The sequence below is a fragment of the Pundamilia nyererei genome, unplaced genomic scaffold, assembly GCF_000239375.1.
Source record: "Pundamilia nyererei isolate P.nyererei 1_Seehausen unplaced genomic scaffold, PunNye1.0 scaffold00009, whole genome shotgun sequence".
In the NCBI taxonomy this organism is placed as follows: Eukaryota; Metazoa; Chordata; class Actinopteri; order Cichliformes; family Cichlidae; genus Pundamilia; species Pundamilia nyererei.
Window position 1 is genome coordinate 6,114,586 of NW_005187410.1, and position 20,396 is coordinate 6,134,981.

Genomic DNA, 20,396 nt, shown 5'->3' on the forward strand with positions numbered 1-20,396 from the left:
TGGCCCAAGAAGATCACTCATCTTTTCCAACATGAACATAGCTCAACTCCAACACATGAAATCCCCACCACCAATCATCATGGTGGAAGAAAAGCAATAGGAATGAAAGTTAATAAAACTCTATTTAATATGTAATGAATTGTTATAGCCACTGACAGATCCATATTGATGTTCAAGGTTTTGAAACAGCAAGGAAACCAACTATACAAAAGTTTCCTGGTCTTATGCTTCCCTCTTGTGGCCAGATTAGGAAATTGTTTCACTGTGCTCTGAACTCCTGCTGCCTACCAGTAGCCATTTTAGTAAACCTGAACCTGAAATAAATGAATATATACATATATTCATATCATATAATATAATTTAATACTATATCTCAATGTTCGGTGCTGATACGTGCCACTTCCTGGTACAGCCCACAACCTTTGCTAGATAGATAGGACTCTGGAATCTGAGTGAAGCCAAATGGGTGAGGCAGGAAATGTGACCACAAAGAGACAACTCTTAGTCTGTTTATTAGGAGACACCTGGAGAAAGTTGTTTTTCATTAAATTACAAATGACTGTAAACTTATATTAAATATATTCATATCTGCAAATAATGCTGCTTAACAATAATTTCTTTTGTAGCAAACACAAAATTAGGAGTGTTGGTAAGCTGACGAACTTCTGTTAAAATGTAAGCATTTTCTTGAAAGAAAAAATACAAAAAAACAATGAGCCATGAACTCAAGACACACATATTATTGCAGCATTTACAGATGTGTCAAGATTAGGTTGCTATAAATTTAAAGAAATATTAAAAAACATTTTTTTATATTTACATTCAGCATTAATATAAAACAATATTCAAGTCCAATTATTACATTCAAGTCTACATACAAGTTTTTCATGGTTCTTTTTATAAAAAAAATACAAAAACATACACAATCATGCTTAAACTATATAGTTAGTGCAAAATAACAATAACAAGTATATATCATTTAGCATTTTATATTCAGTATAAAACACTAAAATCAACTGATAATGTTAACTGCACACAATGATAACCTGATGATGTGACAGGAGACGTGCACATGTTTTTATAAAACATTGATCCACAGTCTGCTTATCAGTTAAGAGTGGGTCACACCAACGTTTCTGGTAGAGCTTCTGGATTTTCTTTTGACATCATCTTCCATATATGCCACCTCTCTTTCTGCCAGTTTGAAGAATCAGGGCCTTTTTCCTCTCCAGGCCCAGTGGCATCTGCTGTATCTACAATCTTGAAGTCAGCGCTCTGCTGGGACTGTTGTGGGATTTGGGGGTCATGCTGAGATTTTAAGAGGGAGGGTGTGGAGTGAGAAATATGAGTCTCTCTTAGAGGTCGAGAGCAGTTAAGGGAAGATAAACTGTCAGTCCTGACCTGGAGTAATGGACATTCAGTGCATCCTGTCCTTTGTGCTAAGTTGTCTGAGCTAACAGCTCCCGATTGGCTGCTCATTGCCTGATGTAATAATAACGATTCTGGATGTCTCTGCTCTCTTTGGTCATCAGGACCACTGCTGCAGCGAGTCACAGGAGGGTGTGGCCTGCATTCCGAAACGCCCAATGACATTTGTGTTGCACTGACAGGCAGCTTGTTGTTACCTTGGTGACTGCTCAGCCCCTCGGATGAGCCGTATGAGTCACATTCCGACACGTCTCCAAGGTATCCTGGGAGAAAACATTCATTAGCATCCAGCATTTATTCCATATCCAAAGACCATCTGGAGCAACATGTAAAATGGATTCAGTTACCGGCGATGCCAGTGAAATCCTTTCCGAACAGCTCATGCCAGGTGTCCCAGAAACTGTCAGCTGAGGTCTCTAACAGAAACAAAAGAACTAAGAGGATTACTTTCTTTGCTTTAATGCATATTATCTCAATGCAAAATATGAGAAGGTTAAAGCTATTTCACCTTTTTTAAGCCTCTTTCTGTTTCCTTTTGGCCTTGGCAATGTGACGTTTACAAAGAAATTATCTTAGATATATTAGATACTGGAAGTTATGGAAATGTTTAATGACATGTGACCATCTTGTCTTTTAAAGAGAGAAATAAACACCTCCTTGGGAGTATTTCAAGCATCAAAATGATACCATAAAAAATAGAAGTTATCATGTTTTATTATTTGGAAATATACTGTCATGTTTACTGTTTTATGTTCATATTACAAATGTATTCATTATATCTGAACTTTAATGTGACTTTAATGTGACTTTAAGGCACTGTTGGCTAACATAGATGTGGGAGTGAACTCTCAGGAAGAAAATTCCACAGATCTTTCAAGTTACACTTTATACATTAAAACTATTGTTGAAATGAATTTTGTTCACCTTTGTCAGTAGAAAGTGTAGGGGAGGTACTGCCAGAGTTATCTTTTGATTGGTCTCTGAGTTTGTCCTGTCTGGGAACTCTGTCTGAGAGCAGACTGCCGTCCTCTGTGTATTTAAACCGCGGTCGATCGGACAGGACGGGGGAGTTATTGTCATAGGGGGAAACCTCTCCACTAGATGGCTTGTGTGAGTCACTGGACAAGCGTCTGTCAGTCAGAGAGAACGACTCTTCTGACCTAAGGCTGGGCTCTCTGTGAAGACAAAGCAGACGCAATATATTAATGGATGGGTATGTTTGGACAAAAACACTCAATTCTAGAAAAACCTGTGACCACGAGCTATAATGTGTGCTTGATTCTGATCATTTAAGTAGTCACGCATGCGCATAAATGCACAATGAGACAAAAGGCAGAAACTCACGAGCATTGTGAGGCCTTTCTCCGCAGTAAATAATCCACCACATCAGGATCTGTTTCCTGCAAACTCATCAACAACTCATTCTGCAGGTCAGGGGGCACCTAGAAAAAAAGACATAAATTTGGTTTCTCCTTCATCCTCACTCATTGATTTGGTGATTAATCGCATCAGAACGAAACTCTTCTCCATATTAATTAGATGATGCCCCCCAGAAGGGCTTAAAAAAAGCCTACGCTGCTCGTTTATAGTGAGTCATTTACCAGATGTTTGCAAGGTGCACTGAGAAAATAATTAATGTAAATACATGTTTGATTGACTTCTACCCTGCTGATTTTCTCGACAGATAATTTTCAGATAGTTTAACTAAAGTGTGACTCGGCTGAGGTTTCAGTTGAAAAACAGAGAATGTAGATAATGAAGATGAGGATCCTGGCATCATCACACCAACAAAACAGAGGCTGGAATCATATTTTATTTGAAGTCGATTTTTATATCTAGTTGGGTGAACTTGCACAAGACACAACAGCAAACACTGACTGACCAAAGAAAACCTTAAGAATGTTTAACATCTTAGTTTGCAGTTAGAGCCCTTACCATAAACAGCGTATCATATGTATCGATCATCTTTTGGACAACGCCGATGATGGCTGCACTCTCCTCTGCACGGGCAAAACTCTCTACTGCAAATTCTTTGTCTGAGTTTTTTTGCTTGTGTAAGAGGTTGGGTCCAAAGACGGTAGCTAAATTAAGCGATGTCATCTTGTTGCCTGTAACCTAAACAAAACAGAACACAGAGTTCTCATAACATGTTTAAACTACTGAACAAACACATCCTCCAACTAAACTTTCATTATATCAATGTATTTGCACATATTTTGCTTTTGAGTTGATGATTAATAATCATATAGGGATAAGCTGATCACTTTAACTGTCTCGTAATTCTCAAACAAAGTGCTGCATAACATGACATAACAGTGCAAAAACATGAACGATCGCTGGTTCGAGTCCAGGAGGAGTCACAAATTCCCATTAGGATTATGTCAGGATGAGATCTACTGTGAAAAATCTGTCAAATCAAATATACAGATCCATCTATATCAGGTTTATTGCAGGGAAAATTAGCTGCAATTGAAAAAAAGATGGAAAAAGAAAACACCTGTGGGCATGAAAGCTTTTGCAAGTGATCTACTAATAAGGCACTAAGTTATTCATGCAAACATAGCCGGCTCATCGCAGTAATGACCAACACAAGCTGCCAAGAGCAGAGCAAATTACTGAAGACAGCTTAAGGAGAACGTTTTATATATTTGTAAGAAACTGGTAAGAACTTTGTGGGAATTTAGATGCTGGGCCATCTGCTCTTTGGCTAGCTTTGACAGCTCAGGTGTGGAGAAAAACTGCTTTAATACAACCAAACCTATACGCCTGGAATCTGTAACAGCTGTCCTGTGAGATGTGCAGAATAACAACACAAAACACTGTTTGCCATCAGATCCTGTCTGAATATTAATGGAGTTACCCCTACTGTGTGTATGCACTGCTGAGTAAAGACATGTACAGGCTTTTGTACTCTCTGCAGTTATCACTGTATGGGCTGATCTCTGTGTAGAAATTTGACTTGAAGGACAAAATACTGGAAACTACCTTGTTCACTGTAAAAAGTACGTTTGCTGCCTCTCATACATCACGGTTTGTATCCATCTTGTTTTAGGAAACTATTGTCCCCTTCCACTGCGTGTCCATGTTAAGTTGTGCCCTGTTACACTGAAATACCAGTGTGATTGAGGACAAGAAATATGTGAAGTGCTTTTCTAAACATTCAGTGGGAGGAAACAGCAAAGAGCCAAAGGACAGAGCCAAAGTTCTGCCACCGCACTTACAACTTTGACTAATCCACCCACAGCAATTACGCACTCATTCCGATAACATCTCCTGTTGGCATTTCAAATAAATTAACGTTCCTAGCGGCAACTATCACAGCCACATCAGGCGCAAAATAAGACATGCTTTTTCCCGAGTTAAATAATGGTGTAATTTGCACTAATTTGCCTGCAACAGTCCTTAGTAAATCATATTTGTATGATTCATTTAAATAATCTCCTCCCTAATTTTTTACACTTATTGGCCCTTCCAGTTAGGTTTATTATTTGCCACGCAGTGAAAAGAGCATTTACCAAATTTCATTAAATGATGCTTGCCTCGAGGCGACCGTTGTTGTTGACTGTTGTGAAATAAACTTAATTGAATGATACTTATTCCACCTCAAAACCTATGAAGTTAATGCTTATGTTTTGTTCATCTTCTAAATTCTGAACCATGAGAGGGAAATTTAATCCACAAAATGTGTCCATGCTTTATAGCCACAAAATTGACACTGTGCGTATTAAGTAAATCCCAAGAGTAGCTTTTAAAAAGCCAAATGAGGGTTTTGCACAGAACAACAGTAAATCTTGCCCTAAGACAGAAGAGAATGATACCAACGTGCAGTGTTTATGTCCTCACTCAATGGTTATTAAAAAAACCATATTGTCCATAAAGGTGTTGCGTTTTGGTATGTCCCTTCCTTCAAATTAAAAATAAGAGGCCTCAGATGTACTGCATATCTTTTTGACTTCCCTCCGATGGCAGTTGGGATACAATGTATCAGCAGTTTGTCAATGAGATTGTTTTGTTATTTAACATATTTTTTCCTATTCAGCGATAGAATCAACAAACTATAAAATGTGAGTTCTTGCCAAAAGAGGCAGTTCCTAAGGGTTAAACTCTGGGTGTCTTCTGGGAGCAAAGAAGACAAAATTATTAACTAAATTATCATCACCTCATTGTGTGCTACCTCACACTTATATAAAATTCATCACACAAAAGCTTGTGCTTCTCGGAAGCATTTTAGACTGCTGTAAAAACCGGCCTCTACCTTATGTCCCTCACTGTCCAGGCTGTCTTCAGCATGTGCAGACACAGTGGACAACAAGCCGAGGAGACACTGTAGCGTGTCGCTGTTACAGGGAGGAAGCATAAACACCAGGAGCTGGATGGCACTGTCTTGCTCTGAAAAATTCAGCACTGTAGAAGAAAAGAACAACAACAACAAAAAACACACAGTTAACATTAATTTCAAAGTAATCAGAAGATAGTGGATTGTTTATTGTGTGTGTCTTTTTCTTACACATTGTATTGATGAAGGCTGTATAAAGTTCTTTTGTCAGCAGTGACTCAGGCATGTCTCTTAAGAATTCTTTAAACAATGCAGCTACATCATGGACGCTGTGCTCTTCATCCATGTAAACCTGCCATCCCTGGTCGAATTCCTCACGAAGCTGGGTGAAATATTGTGACAACTGATATGGTTAAAAGGTTACCCGTGGATAAAGTGCAGAGGTGTTAAAAAGCTAAGCTGACGTCTTACTTGTCGTACTCGCTTCTTGGAACTCCCAACACGAAAAATTCCAATTGTCTGTAGGGCTAAACAAAAACAAAGATGCTCCTTTATTTCCAAGGCATTTGCATCGCAAGACAATGAACATTTAACCAAGTGTTTAAGGGGATATTCTGTACATTTTGCATCCATCCATTTTCTTCTGCTGGGGCTGGAGCCTATCCCAGCTGCCATAGGGTGAGAGCTAGGATACATCCTGGACAGGCCCCCAATCTTTCGCAGGTCCAACACGAAGAGACAGAATACCATTCACACCTAAGGCCAATTTCAAATGACCAATTAGCCTAACCCCACTAACTACATGTTTCTGAAGTGTGGGAGGAAGCCAGAGTGCCCAGAGAGAACGCACACAGACATTGAGGGGAACACACAAATTCCACACAGACCCCAGCCAGATGGTGGATTAGAACCCAGGACCTTCTTCTGATGTGCATTACTGTACATTTTATAGAATTTAATTTGGTATTCTGCACTGTGTTTATGTACCTTTACTTGTGCACTACGTACCGTATTTTTCCAGGTGCTGGCAGCACTGGTCCACTATCTTGGGCACCTGTCTGTAAATAGGGTTAAGGCTGAGCTTTTCGTCATGGTGCTTCTTCGTGTTGCCAGCTGCCTCTTCTGGCAGAGACAGCTGGAGTGCCTCCAAGAGCCGAGACTGGTTGTCATCAAGGTCAGTGATGCAATCCACAGACACTCCGCCCTGTTAAGCAGATGGGTGACAGTATAATGACTGGAAAAGCAATTGATCATATGCTGTGAATGGCCACATCATCAGCCTCCAGGGGAACATCTAAAAAGGTCACAAATTCTCAAAGAAATCTCGAGTGCAAGCATAATCAGACAAATAACTTGTTATTCTACATCATTGTATGTAAGGTTTGTTGACAGGGAAGCCTACCCGTCTGCGTGTCCGTGGGGCTATGTCTGGTGTGCTGGGCAGTGGTGATTCATTAAGGGTCTCAGAAGTGGAGCTCAGTGACGAGTTGCTGCTGGAGAGCTCTTTGTTAGCCCTTTTGTAGCTAGATGTAAGATGAAGGAAGGATAGCATCAATTCAGTGGGGTCACTGTGCTCTTCCCGCGGGTGATCATGCCGCAGCTTGTGCATGCGGTCGTTGGATATGACATGCGACAGTGGTATGCCAAACGCCTGTGGCGTGGTGTCTATGTGAGGGGGGAAGAGCAAGACAGCGAGACTTAAAGTTCACATATAAGCTCCAAGTCAACAGAAAGCTTCTCTTTAGATGTGTCAATCACGGCAGCGTATTATCCATTTTACTCTCTGGATTCGTTTCCATAGAAAGCATTTAATATATATTTTTAAATAAATCCTGCTCAAGATAAATGCCAAGAACACTGTTCTACAGCCACACTTAATATTCAGAGTGAGGGAGCACATACTTTCCCAAGTGCTTTTGTAAACAAAAAGGGAAAGAGGAAAGAGGGGGCTGGGCATGCCTGAGGATAGGCTGTAACGAACAAGCCACCACTTAAGATTGTTTTAGTTATTTCCCTTGACTGCCTGTCTGACAGAGAACATCACTTTCCTGTTGGATTGTTGCAGCGGGCGGGGCAGCGTGGTGGTTGGAGATCACAGCCCTCTCTGTACTGATTTTGATCGCTCAGTGCTCCGTGGGTATAAAAAGCTGAGATTGTCAGCTTCAGTGAGTCGATACAGCTTCAGCCAAAAGGGATAAAAGAGTATTTTTTAAAATGTCACAGGCTGACTAGACTAGAAACTGGAAGGGAATGAAAGTCTTACAAGACTCAGTGGTTCTCCTACAGACCTAAAAGATAGCTGTGTTTATCTTTATCTGTTTAAGAAGTGCTTGAAAGCACCAAAGTTCCTGCTATGCTGCCATTACTTCATGTTGTAAATAGAAAATTGGGAGAAAACTACCCTTTAAAGCACCAGAATTAAGACTATATCCTGATCATGTTACCTTTGTCTTTACTCTTCTCTTTAGATAATGAATCCAACTTCCTCCTGAGTGTCTTCTTGTGCTTGTGGCCATCTAAAAAAAGAGTCACAGGTAAAAAAAACAAAACAGAGGTCTAGATAATATGTTTCTGTTTATGTCTGCTCCACTTGATATTCTCAGGATCACTACACAAAAGAGCTAAGAAACAAACTATATAAAAAATGTCAAGATAATGACATGCAAAGCAAATCTTAATTCACCGTGAATTTACAGGACTGTTCCGTTTCAGAAAACAGCACATTTTTCACATGTACTCTATTTATGGCGTTTTCAAAGCACTACAGACTCCAGGGACAATTTTGAAACAAGAAAAACCAAGACAGCTCACCAGAAAATAAACAGTTTTTAAAAGCTTTCTTTATAGAGGGCAGCAGTAGTGGAATCCAGAAATGATTCAGCCTATTACTGGAGAACGTAGATGAGCTCACGTCATTAAACCAATGAGTTTATGAGTATGACGCCCTTACACAACAAAAAGGAGAAAAAGGAGAGAGGAACATTTCCCATCTGTTGCTCAGCATGTGTTTTTTCAGAAAGTTTCTTGCCTGAGACAGAATAACAACTTGGGAGACAAGAAGAGGCCTGTAATTGTGTGTGTGTCTGTGTGTGGTAATACATTTAGGGATGGTGATGTGGCAGCCCAGGTCATGACACCGAAGCAATCGCTTGAAGGCCACATCCTGGAGACGAACCCTCTCCAATTCTGAGAGGCTTTGCAGGGGGACGGGCTTGAGGCCAACAGTGCCTCCTGACAAGCTGTTCCAAGTGAAGTCACCCTGAGGGCAAACACAAACATGCAGGTTTTAAAGCACATCAGACAATTACATCCATAATTTGTGTCATACGTTCATGACCTGTCACACTCTCTGCAGATGGCAGTGTGCATCAACTGGCAAACACTTGCAGTTCTGCTTCACTTGGCAGCTGAAAATCATCAAAACTGTTTCCTGAAACTGACAGACTGCACGGGAGAAACAGGTTGCAATGTGCAAATGTTATTCATTTCTTGTTGCGATTGTATTAAACACTTTATGTAATCCATCGCAAATGTTTTTTCTGCATGTCGAAACAAGAATTATGAGGTGTTGACATTAGTGATGCTGCCTGACTGAACTTGTGCCCCAGTAATGTGAGGCCTTTTGACCGTATGCCTCCACCATACAGTGTAGTTACAGATTGCATCCATATCTGTCCACACACACATGCAGTCATGTGAAAAAGAAAGTGTTCACAAGACTCTATGCATTCCTGTGAAAGAAAAAAACACTACACTCCATCATTCAATAGCATGCACCGTTAGCAGCAATAACTTGAATTATTCATTTTCTATATGACTTTATAGTCTTTTACATCACTTTGGAGGAATTCTGGCCCACTATCCTGTACAACGGTGCAGTTCATTGAGGTTTGCAGACATTGTTCCAAAGTCTGGCCAATGCAACACCTGGCCCAACTTTTCTTTTTCAATCTTTCTGTTGCAAATTGCTGCTGTGATTTTGGATCGTTGTCCTGTTGTATGACTCAGTTTTGGCCTAGCTGTAGCTGTCGGACAGACTGAGGACAGAGCACCCCTCCATCACTGTGCTTAACAGCTGGTATGAGGTGTTTGTTCTGATATGCTGTGTTTGGTTTTCGTCAAACATCTTCACTTAGGTCTTGCCTGACAAAAGGAGATTGTTACAGAGCTCCTGCGGTCTGTTCAGATGCAACTTTGCAAAGATAAGCCGTGCTGCCAAGTTTTTTTTTAGGGAGAAGAGGGTTTCTCCTGGCAACACCTTCCAAACAAGCCGTGTTTGTTCAGTCTTTTCCTAAATGCACTGTCATGAACTATAACATTTAGCATGCTAATTGAGGCCTGTAAAGACTGACATGTAGCTCTTAGGTTTTTTTTCTCCAATTTCTTTGACTCTCTGAGTCTGACCTTTGGATGAATTTGCTGGGACTTCCACTTCTGTGAAGATTGCGGCATTGCGCCGATTACACCAGATCAACAAAAACCTTAAAAACTTAGGCTTTAATAGGGGTGGTCACACTTGCTGATGACAAATTAATCAAGTGCATGTGATTATCATCATATACTTACTCATACTGAGTACTAAGTACTCAGTTTTTCACAGAACTACAGAGTCCTTTCTTTTGCACAATAAAAGCCTCATGGCATAACTGTTTTTATCTGAATGAAACAAACTGACATATGGATTTGTGCAACACCTAAAAGCACGTTGCCATAGGGCACAGCTGCTGGAAACCAAACAAAAAGCAAAAGCTTAACTAGATCAGCTGAACACCAATACTGACTGTGCAATAATAGCTCCCCTTAAATGTGAAATGCATCATCTTAAGTTCTTTTTAGCTCAATTTAGTATAGTGTGTACACTTTTAGCAGGTGCTTGTCTATCATCTAAAAAGCCATTTCACAAAAAATGCTTCATTAGTAAACACTGTTACAGATATTCTAAAGGTCTTATACTGGAGTAGTGACAAGGAAAATAATCTGATCTGAAATCCTCAACCTCTGAGCATCTCCATCCCAGAGATTACCCTGCTTTGATCCAGTACAGTCAAGCCAGTCATATGAGCCATTTTCCAAAGAAGCTTAGTAACTCATTATCGGGATAAGGCTTACACTAAAGTGGCTCACTCCCATTAAATGAGAATTAGGGCTGTGTAACAGTAGCATACCATTATCTAGCACACATACAGTATGACAATGTGCAGTATAAAAGCAGTGAAAAAGTTTAAGACGCAGGCATTTTTTCAGAGAGGCATCTGACTAAGTCTTAATTCATTCACCAGCATGACACCGAGCCCAAACCTTTAGCCACAGTCACAATCTATCCTCAGTGACAAGAAGAACAACGAGTCCTGCAACAGATCGCCTGGGCCACACAGATTCTCTTGATCCCAACATCATCGAGTCAGTCTAGGATTATATCAAGAGACAGAAGCAATGCAGACAGCCTAAAACCGCAGGAGAAGTGTGGGAAGTTCCCCAGCATGCTGGAACAACCTACTTGCCAAGTACTTAAAAAAAAACAGTGCTTAAGTGTACCAACTAGAATTGGAACAGTTTTAGATATCCTCCTCTTTACAGCACATAATCTTGCATAATTCTAACTGATAAAAAATATTAATTTATGGAACTACTATAGAAAGAAGCTGCTCTTTAGCATCTAATCATTTTGTAATGCACGGGCAAATAATATTCTATGACAAACATATTTTCTTTACTGTGCAAAGAAAAGTAGTCAATAACCTGTATTTGGCATGTATCACAATAGATTTGTGACTCTTTTCTGCTGCCAGCTTTAAATGCTAGATGCACGTTCAGTCTCGCTTTTAATGTGATAAGCTTGGATTTTTTTTTTTTTTGTGTACAACTATATTCCATTAAAAAATGTATGATTAGTGATTCCTATAATCATTACTTGCCATTTACAACAGTTCTGATCAATTGTATATAATATATACATGAAAATAAAGGGCTTTTCTTTCAAAGTGGCAATGAGCAGGAGATACTTTTGCCCTGTGGCAGCCGGGATAGACTCCAGATCACTCACAACCCTGAGATGGATGAGTGGTAGATAAATATTATCTTAGCTGTCAGCATTTTACAAAGCTTTTTGGCATTACCTTTTTGACCATTGGACAGAAACTACACACTTAAAACCTTAAATCATTAACACTGCAGTTGCATAAATGCCATGAGTAAGTCACATTTGCAGTTATGTCACTTTGTTCACACATTCCTCTTTTGTGACTGTATGGGAGTGGAAACGCACTCCATGTATCTGATGTGATGGTGAGCTGGGTTCCCACAGTCTCTCCCAGTTGTTACAGTACTCAGAAACAAAGAGCCACTTATTTGCTTTGTGCAGTTCCAAGCACCGTCCTCTTTTATGCAATATCTCTTAGCCAATAGGTTCAATTCTGTCATGTCCAAACATGAACAGATTTCATTCAGTGCTTTTTCATATCATTAACAGGTTGTGACAATTACTGCCTTTTGTAGTAGCCTTTTGTAATTTTTCAAATTAGTCAGATTACAGTGACCTCAGAGCTAAAAAGCTGTTTTAAGATGCTACAGAAGCTGTCATCATAAAGGTGGAATTACCGTTTGCTCATGTTTGTCCCTGATGGGGCATTATCCTCAATTTACTGGTACGTTAATATCAAGTGATTAACTTAATCCATTTATATGCTCTTATAGCAACTGATCTGAATATCTATTTAAATTTGAAACACTCCAGCTTCACTGATACACAGCTCTCAAATACAGGTGCACCCGGTTGTGCAGGACCTAAATTTAAGTCAAAGCCTTGCTGAAACACAATAGCGCTTCCTCGAATACAATGAGAGGAAATGTGCAAGGTAGTTCATACAATATGGCTAGATTGAAAGCTCAGATTACACCAATCAACCACCCTTAAACAAAATCCAGAGGGGTGATGAATATTCTTTAGTGCTCAGGAAGCCATTGAATGGGGCATTACAGGAAGAGCTTTCTATGGAGCCCTTACACTGTGTCAACATTATTTGCTGGAGAGTTGTACAGTGAATTCTGCATTAGATTTGAATAAGCAATGAAACAACTACATTCAACACTGGTATACAGATTTTTGCACGCAAGGGTGGATGTCAGCTGTTATTTCCCTTTGTGTTTGTAGTTTTTTGCAACCATTATTAAACCTCCATTATTGAAAAACGAAACAACCAAACAAAAAAATACATTTATTTAGAGGACTGAGCCATCATAAGATAAGGCTAATAATATTGACGCATAATGTATGCTGAGTAAAAGTGCAGGTGCATGAGTGGAAATATTGTGATGCTACCTCTATTAAAATCGTACGGATCAAAAGCGTTAAAGTCTGTCGGGCATAAGCGCACGTCCTGAGTTTATGTCATTACACTAATGCCTGCAAATGTACTCTGCAAACTGTTTAGGAAACATTCAGAGCGTCAACAGCTCAGATCGCTAACTTTCTGAAACATTACTCACAGCGTAAGTGATGCTTCGCTCCAGATCCCCCATCACAAAGTCTCCGCGGACAGAAGTGACCCTTCAACTGCGCTCAGAGCCCATTAGTGCCAAATTAACCGATTTCACACCATCGTCCCTGATACAAGCAACCCACACGTTTACAGCCAGCACTGCCCGGCCTCACGTCTACTGGCAAGTGACACAAGTTCTGGGTACGATTTACATTGCTACAAGCCTCATAAATAAAGTTAGGCCTGGCAGGGAGGGGGCGACAGGAAGAGTCAGCTCTCTTTGTGTCAAGTAAACAAACGAATCCCAAAGCACAGAAGTGCATACCTGCAGGTACATCAGAAGCACGCACGGTTAGCCAGTTTGTCGCTTTGCGCGATACTTCAGAAGTGTCACTCATTCTTAGAACTACATTACCCAAAAGGCCGTGCCAGGCACTGTTGCTACTGAGAAGTTTGGGAACCCAATTCTAATAAAATAAATAAGTAAATGAATTTTAAAAAGCAAGTAAAGAGTATATTAAAGTATAATAATACTTTAATACTTCGTTCTTTTACTTTACTGGGCATTTTGCTAGCTGGGATATGCTCTAGACCTATTGGTATATTAATAATATGCCATTTTGCTTGGTGCACAGTGCTGCAACCTTTGGCTTGATGAGTTCACGTTTCCTATATCATGTAAGCGTTTACACTAGCCGTTTGCCAGAGAACATTAACGCTAGAGTTAAATAGCTTGAAAATAAGGGCTAGACTGTTAAATCCAGCAGACAGCTGTGCTCACTGCAGATAGGCTTCATCTGTATCTGCACTCAATATGAGTCTTTTATAAAGGCATCAACCCCACCCACAATCCTGAATTGCACAAGTAGTTGAGAAAATGAACCCTACAGTCCCTTGACTCATGTCCTCAGGAGCTGGGTTGAGGTACTCACTTCACTAGAACTGGGTCATCATTAGTGTTGCTTCGGACGTCTCCACTTTTACCTGCTACTGTATGATAAGTCAAAACTGTAGCAGCTCCTTAGGTGAAACCCGTCCACACTGACATAACATGACAGCAGCTGGCACAGTCTACCGTCGACATAGTGCTGAAATTAAAGCTTCTGAATTGTGTCTGCAGAACTTGGTAGTCAGAATAAAGGGCCAGCAGCTACAGAGATGAAAAGCATGTGAACCGTTTTCGGTTATTAGGTGTGATATGATCTCCCGAAAACTCAAGTATTTATTACTATTAACACAGTAACGTTCTGATGTTAATACACTTAAAGAATTAACATGCTGAGCTTCAACTCATAAACAGCCACTGTGATTTTATCCTGTAAAATTAATGTAATTTCCATGTGGGTGATGCCAAGCTGTTATGGCCCGCAGGCAACAAAGCAGTCCTCCAATGTACCACACCTTTGTAGTACCCATACACTTCAACGTCAACATGTCTGTTCACTGATTTGTTCGCAGCGGAGAGTGATGAAAAGAGATGTTAACAACATCTACTTAAATGAGCATTCTGCTTTGCGTCTTTGGAGTAATCTTACATAAATGCTCACTTCTACCAAGAATAGCCACAGTACTTAATTTTCTCTACTTACAGACAATTGTGAGTTAATGAATATTTAACTTTGAAATTACTTTATAATCCCAGCTTTACGCAAGTCAACAAATCTAAGCTCTCCTTTCTGGAAAGCAGAGGCTTCTTGCGAGAAGCAAACTCAAAATATTTGAGTGTTTTAGACAAAGTCTCATCTGCAATTCCAAACTTTTTCCAATCTACAGGTTTGCTTAGTTCAATTACTTCTTCCACAGGAACAATAAAGCGAGGCTTAAAACCTGTAGATCTCTTTGTACTAGAGTCATGCCTCAAATTTCTTTTTCTTGTTTATTTTTCTTCCACATCTTCTTGTAAAGTGCGCTGAGACTTATTCTCTGGAAATGAGTTTTCTTAATGCTTTGGGATGATAAACAGGAAGCAGCACGCCAGACAGACACAAAACATTTTGATAGCAATGTTGGGTGGAGAAATCCTCCATCACTTTGAGAGCTCTTCGGACAGCTTAGCAGTAATAACTGAATCACCGGCAAGCTCTTCCACAAAACTTGAGAAACAGCTGAGATCAATCGAATTTACTCTAAAACGAATATCATAGTAGCAGGTTAATCATTAAAGTGCTAAAAAATAAACAGATAGACGAACGCTGTGTGTGCGTGCTCATGTGTTAGTTAAGCAACTGTTTATTGTACACGCCACATTAGGTAGTTTCGGAAAAAGACGTGAATACAGGGATTCACAATTAAAAAGGGTGGTTTATGATATTTTGTTACACTGTTTTTAACAGATATAACCAATAATAATACATTTAAAGGCTTTTTTCATATCCACTGGAACATATTTTGACTGATAATCATATGTCTGTGAAGGTTCTCAGTCATCCAGGTCATCGTAGTCAAAGGAGCTTGGAAAGAAAAGCGTCTGGACTTCTTTAAGTTGCTTGAAGACGTTTCACCTCTTCTCGGATGAGAGGTGAAACGTCTTCAAGCAATAATCATACTGTCATATCATTGGGAACACAACAGCTGGAACAGCTGGAATTTTTACCCCGCTACAATACGGTTCCTATTAAGTTAATGCAACAACAGTCAAAGTTTAAGAGCTAATTTTCAGAAACCACATGTTCCTGTTGAAAGCGCAACGCTTACGTGCACACTGAAAGATTACGACAATTTGGTGAGACACCTCGTACTCAGTTGTGAGTCACAAACGTGACTCAAAAGGGCACTTTATGCGCTCTAACTGCAGTCATGCTTTCAGCGCTATTGTTAGTTCTATATTTTCTAACTTCAATGTTCTGAAAACAAGCTCGATTTCACTTTAAATATGCCTCCTCCAGCGTTTAATAAAGTTAATTCCTTTTAGTGAGATTCGAGAGTGCAGTTTTGATTTTCCTGCAAGCTCTTTTTCTTTTCTTTTCTTCCCCCTTCAGGCCATCTCTGTGCTGTGATGCTTAGAGGAATGCAGATGACGCCAAAGCTGCACTGTTTCTTTTTCTACATGAAACAATATACCCAGCGCGCAGGGCTCCATTCTGATGTGTTTTGAGGCTCATTGTGATTTCTCATTTTCAACTTTAATGCCGCAAACACTGCAGTTTTAGAAAGCTTGAAAATTGCTTGCATGCTTGGTGGCTTGTGAATTGAGGCTCTATGTCAGTATCTATACATAAATAATGATGCAAAAGGCCTGACTAGATTAAGAAGCTCTCTAGTCATCAGAAACAAATTTGCTTTAATGTTGTTGACAAAATCTATCAACGTATATATTCAGCCTCCTCCTACTTGGCATGAAGTTAATAAATAATGTGACCCAATAGCCATGCTGCTTAAGCAAATGACGGACTAATGATCTTGTGTATGAACAGTGCAAGTACGAAAGTTGATAACAGTATAATTGCAGACATTTTGTAAAATATATACTAATAAGTAACTAATTAATTCAAGATGAGTGTGGATATCATTTGGAGATTATCTCCTAACAAGCCCTAATCATCATTCCAGTGATGAATATCCTCATTTCTTCGCTACATTACTTCTGCAAAATGATGCATGGCTCCCTCTAAAGGCTTGATAAGCAATAACCCAGTTATAACCCTGCCATTTACCATGTTAGATCTAATTTATAGCTGGATATCTAATCTGGCTCTATTGAGTCATTCAAGTTTTCAAACGCTCTGTGACTTTCCATGTGAACGATATTAAAACTGAGTGCCAAAAAAGATACTTAATGATTTCAAATATGCAGTTTTTCACATCACCGATTTAAAAGTCAGGAAACATTTTTCAGATATCTCCAGTCCAATTGCAGCCAGTAAAAGGCTAAATCAAAAACAGCTCAAATGGACGCTTACCATGACTGCAACTGAGTCTACATACTTATAAGGACATGAGAAAGAACCAACACACTCATATTAAAAAGTTACAGACTTAGCGTTGGGCAGTCATACCAACTGTCATGATATTGAAGCGCTGAGCACACTTTAGATTTTTATTCAATTATTAAATTATTTAATTTAATAAAACTTTCAGTGCTCAGTGTCCTGTCTTCTGAGAATGTGTTGGACCATACTGTTCTCATTGGCACTCTTGACCACCATACAATCCCTGAAAGTATAATATAAACAAAAAAACAAACAAACAAAGAAGTGATCCATAAGCTTTTAACAGCTCATGGAAGCCAAGATTATGAATGGATTTTAGTTATTCAGTGTAAGTATCCAGGAATTTTGGCTGAGAATACAATTTAACTTACACTAAGCAGATTGTAACTTTTCTATTATGTAACCAGTGGAAAGATGAATGTGAGACAAAATGATATAAAACAATGATTTTGCACATATGTTTACATTGGTTTCCATTTATCAGACACTAAACTTGACACTATAGTGCTGCAGTTGTAAGCCAGCAGATTTAGCCCCATGCCATGCAGTCTCTTGTCGGACAGTCTCTAGTGGGAAGAAATATGTGCCTGAGGGACTGTAGCCAAGGATCAGGTCATGCTGCTGTACTGTGAGAAAGAGAGGCTTTCTTCATGTAAACCAGATGTCTCTGCTTTCCATCTCCACTCAGATTGTTGAGATTCTGAGTGAGTACACCACTAATAAAACACAATGATATTCAACCTATGGAGCTAGCAAACCGCTTAATAACATAGATCAAAAATACCGTTCTGACACATCCCTTTAAACAAGAAAAGATTGTGTTTTTTAATGTCAGGATCACACTGACGGACCATTGAGTTCCCAGTCATCCTGATCATTTGAATCATGTCATCATTAGAAAGCAGTGTCAACCAGTGTTATATTTTTTATAAGCCCTCTGCTTGCCTGTGTGATCTTCTCTTATCCAAAATCAATAGCGGTTGGCATTTAAGTAATTAAAAACACTAGTAAAAGCAAAGTTGGGGAATTTAGTGGGTGGAGATACAGCAGTATTTTGTGGAAAGGCGAAAACACTGTCAGCCTGTTTTTACTAATATTTCTGCAGAAGACTTCGACTCTTTCCGAATGAACCACTTGTCTGACAAACTCACAAAATGTGACTTTGATTTGTGACCTTGAATAAAGTTTGCATACAGTAAGGCACTTGCTGTCGGTGTAAGCTAACACCAGTCACGTGGGTCTCTAGAAATTATCTCAGACTTCAGATTTCAGCTCAAGGGACTGAAGTTCTTCCTAGTTTTGTGCTGGAATTGCACAGCTGCACTTTCTATAAATGTGTAAATACTTCCTCACATTCTCAGTTAAATTAATATTACTAAAAGTAACTCTGCTATTTGCCTGCACGTCTAAGCTTGTTATTGCAACACAAGGAACATTCAACAATGCTCAGTAGAAAAAAGAGAAAAAGTGCATGCTAACTCATGCACACACTCCAAAAAGTCATAAATTACATTAAAGTCTTCGCTGACAAAGGGTGTGTCTTCAGCTTAGATCAGCTTCATTCAGATTCCCTGAAAACTGAATTTCTGAAGGCTCTGAGGCTCTGATTTGCAAGAGAGACTAGATATCTGGCATTTATTGGAAGCCTATTAGAATGTCACATCTGTAATGCATTTCCATTATAAAATACAAACAGTTACCATGAGTTCTTAAGTAAGAACAGGGGTGTTTTTTTTTATATAGGATGCTAAATAAAATATAATAGCAAAATACTAATACTAAAGAAACGTCTGTCCTTTTATGTGCTTCGACCCGATTTCCCTCACTGTGTCAGATTCGCCAAATGTGTCAAAGTTCAACGAGCTGGTTAAGACAAAGACTTGTGCTGACATCACTTTGACAAAAGCAACCAGCTGAATCACTTTTACTGTCCCGAGACACAGACTGCATCAAAAGTCTACACATCTCATCATGAAACTAAGAGCTCTGTTAGTCATGGACTTGGTGATGTTGCAATACTGAGGATTTTCCTATGATATTTAGCCCACCTGAAAATCAAAAATAAATCAAATAATATAAATGATAATGATGATGATAAATTTGTTGAAAGCGAATTCCCAGTGTTTTCCTTAAAGGCAAAATTGAGATAAAATAATAAATGGCTATATATCATCCATATGGGAATTTCAACTACTTCCTGAATTTTGCAACAGTATAAACAAGTTCTCTCTTGTGCTTCGCTCTTGCACGCTTAGGTACAAAAAACATTTTTAATATTTCTCTGTATTCTAACCTAAATTTTAGGACACGTGCATCTCCGATGTTTAGTAAAACATGTCAGCATCAAAAACATTTCACACAAAAATCGCCTACAAACATCATCACTGTCTGCGACCTCTTCTAATACATTTAACACCAGAGGAAGTACGCCGAAAATCCGGTTAGCCTATATTTGTGGTGTCAGTCGATCAAACCTGGCGAGTCAACTGACCTTAGTCGACGTCTCCTCCGCTTCGGTACCGCAATGTCGCATCAACGCCGAGTCCAAGCTCCTGGTCTGCCTCAGTCTCCGCTTGGCAATACTTTTGGGGCTTAGCGAGCATGAGAAAACAGTGCTTAACAGTCCTTGAGCGGACATATCTTCTTCACTTTGTCAGGTTGTGGAGAAAAAAGTGGAAAAACTGATTCATAATCAGGTCCAAACTAAACGAGCGAAAGAAGGACTTTTTCACAGCAGCAGCAGGTCCCCCAATGCGTCACCATGTTCAGTATTATGAATTATGAAATACGCGCCTGGAGTCCCAGGTCGCCTCCTCCACCTCCCAACACTGACTCACTGCTTCCTGCTTTCATCATTTAACATCCATTTAAAGAAGTTATGTTAATTCCCCCCCAAAACAGCCAATACACTCAGGAGTTAGAGTAGGCTGTGACTCAGAAAGCGTGCATTTAAGTTCCTCCTGCGGCTCAGCTGAATTTTTATTTTTATTTATTTATTTATTTATTTTTTATCGCGTACACAAGCGTAAAACACAATGAAAAAATAATAAATCACTAAAGAGACTCCTAGAAAGCTGGAACAATCATTATTGTAGAATAAAAATGAGACTGTTGGACTATTTTACACCTTATCCAAATATTGCTTGCATATTTATTACATACAGTATAAACTCATTAACTTAATTGAAAGAGTTGTTAGAAAGAAGCTTAATTTATCTTCTTTGTAAGACTCCAAATGTACAGTATATGTCTTTCTGTGATCTGGTAATATGGTGAAGTCCATTT

The 20,396-nt window shown here is 39.3% G+C and overlaps 1 protein-coding gene across 3 annotated transcripts; it reads right to left on the reverse strand.

Moving 5' to 3' along the window:
* Positions 1-505: 505 nt before the first annotated feature.
* Positions 506-19,931, reverse strand: LOC102209218 (rho GTPase-activating protein 6). Of its 3 annotated transcripts, XM_005723574.1 has the most exons (14): positions 19,603-19,931; positions 8,804-8,963; positions 8,149-8,220; positions 7,107-7,369; positions 6,713-6,908; positions 6,176-6,231; positions 5,936-6,086; positions 5,684-5,832; positions 3,364-3,543; positions 2,773-2,870; positions 2,353-2,603; positions 1,776-1,844; positions 1,402-1,691; positions 506-1,308 (listed from the first exon to the last, which is right to left on the reverse strand). In XM_005723574.1, the coding sequence occupies exons 1-14, from the start codon at positions 19,747-19,749 to the stop codon at positions 1,123-1,125; spliced, it is 2,268 nt and encodes a 755-aa protein (XP_005723631.1). In that variant the 5' UTR covers positions 19,750-19,931; the 3' UTR covers positions 506-1,122. The 3 variants fall into 3 exon arrangements, with proteins under 3 accessions (XP_005723631.1, XP_005723630.1, XP_005723632.1); XM_005723573.1 differs by having other exon boundaries at positions 506-1,691; XM_005723575.1 differs by lacking the exon at positions 19,603-19,931 and adding an exon at positions 13,190-13,371 and having other exon boundaries at positions 506-1,691.
* Positions 19,932-20,396: the final 465 nt, after the last annotated feature.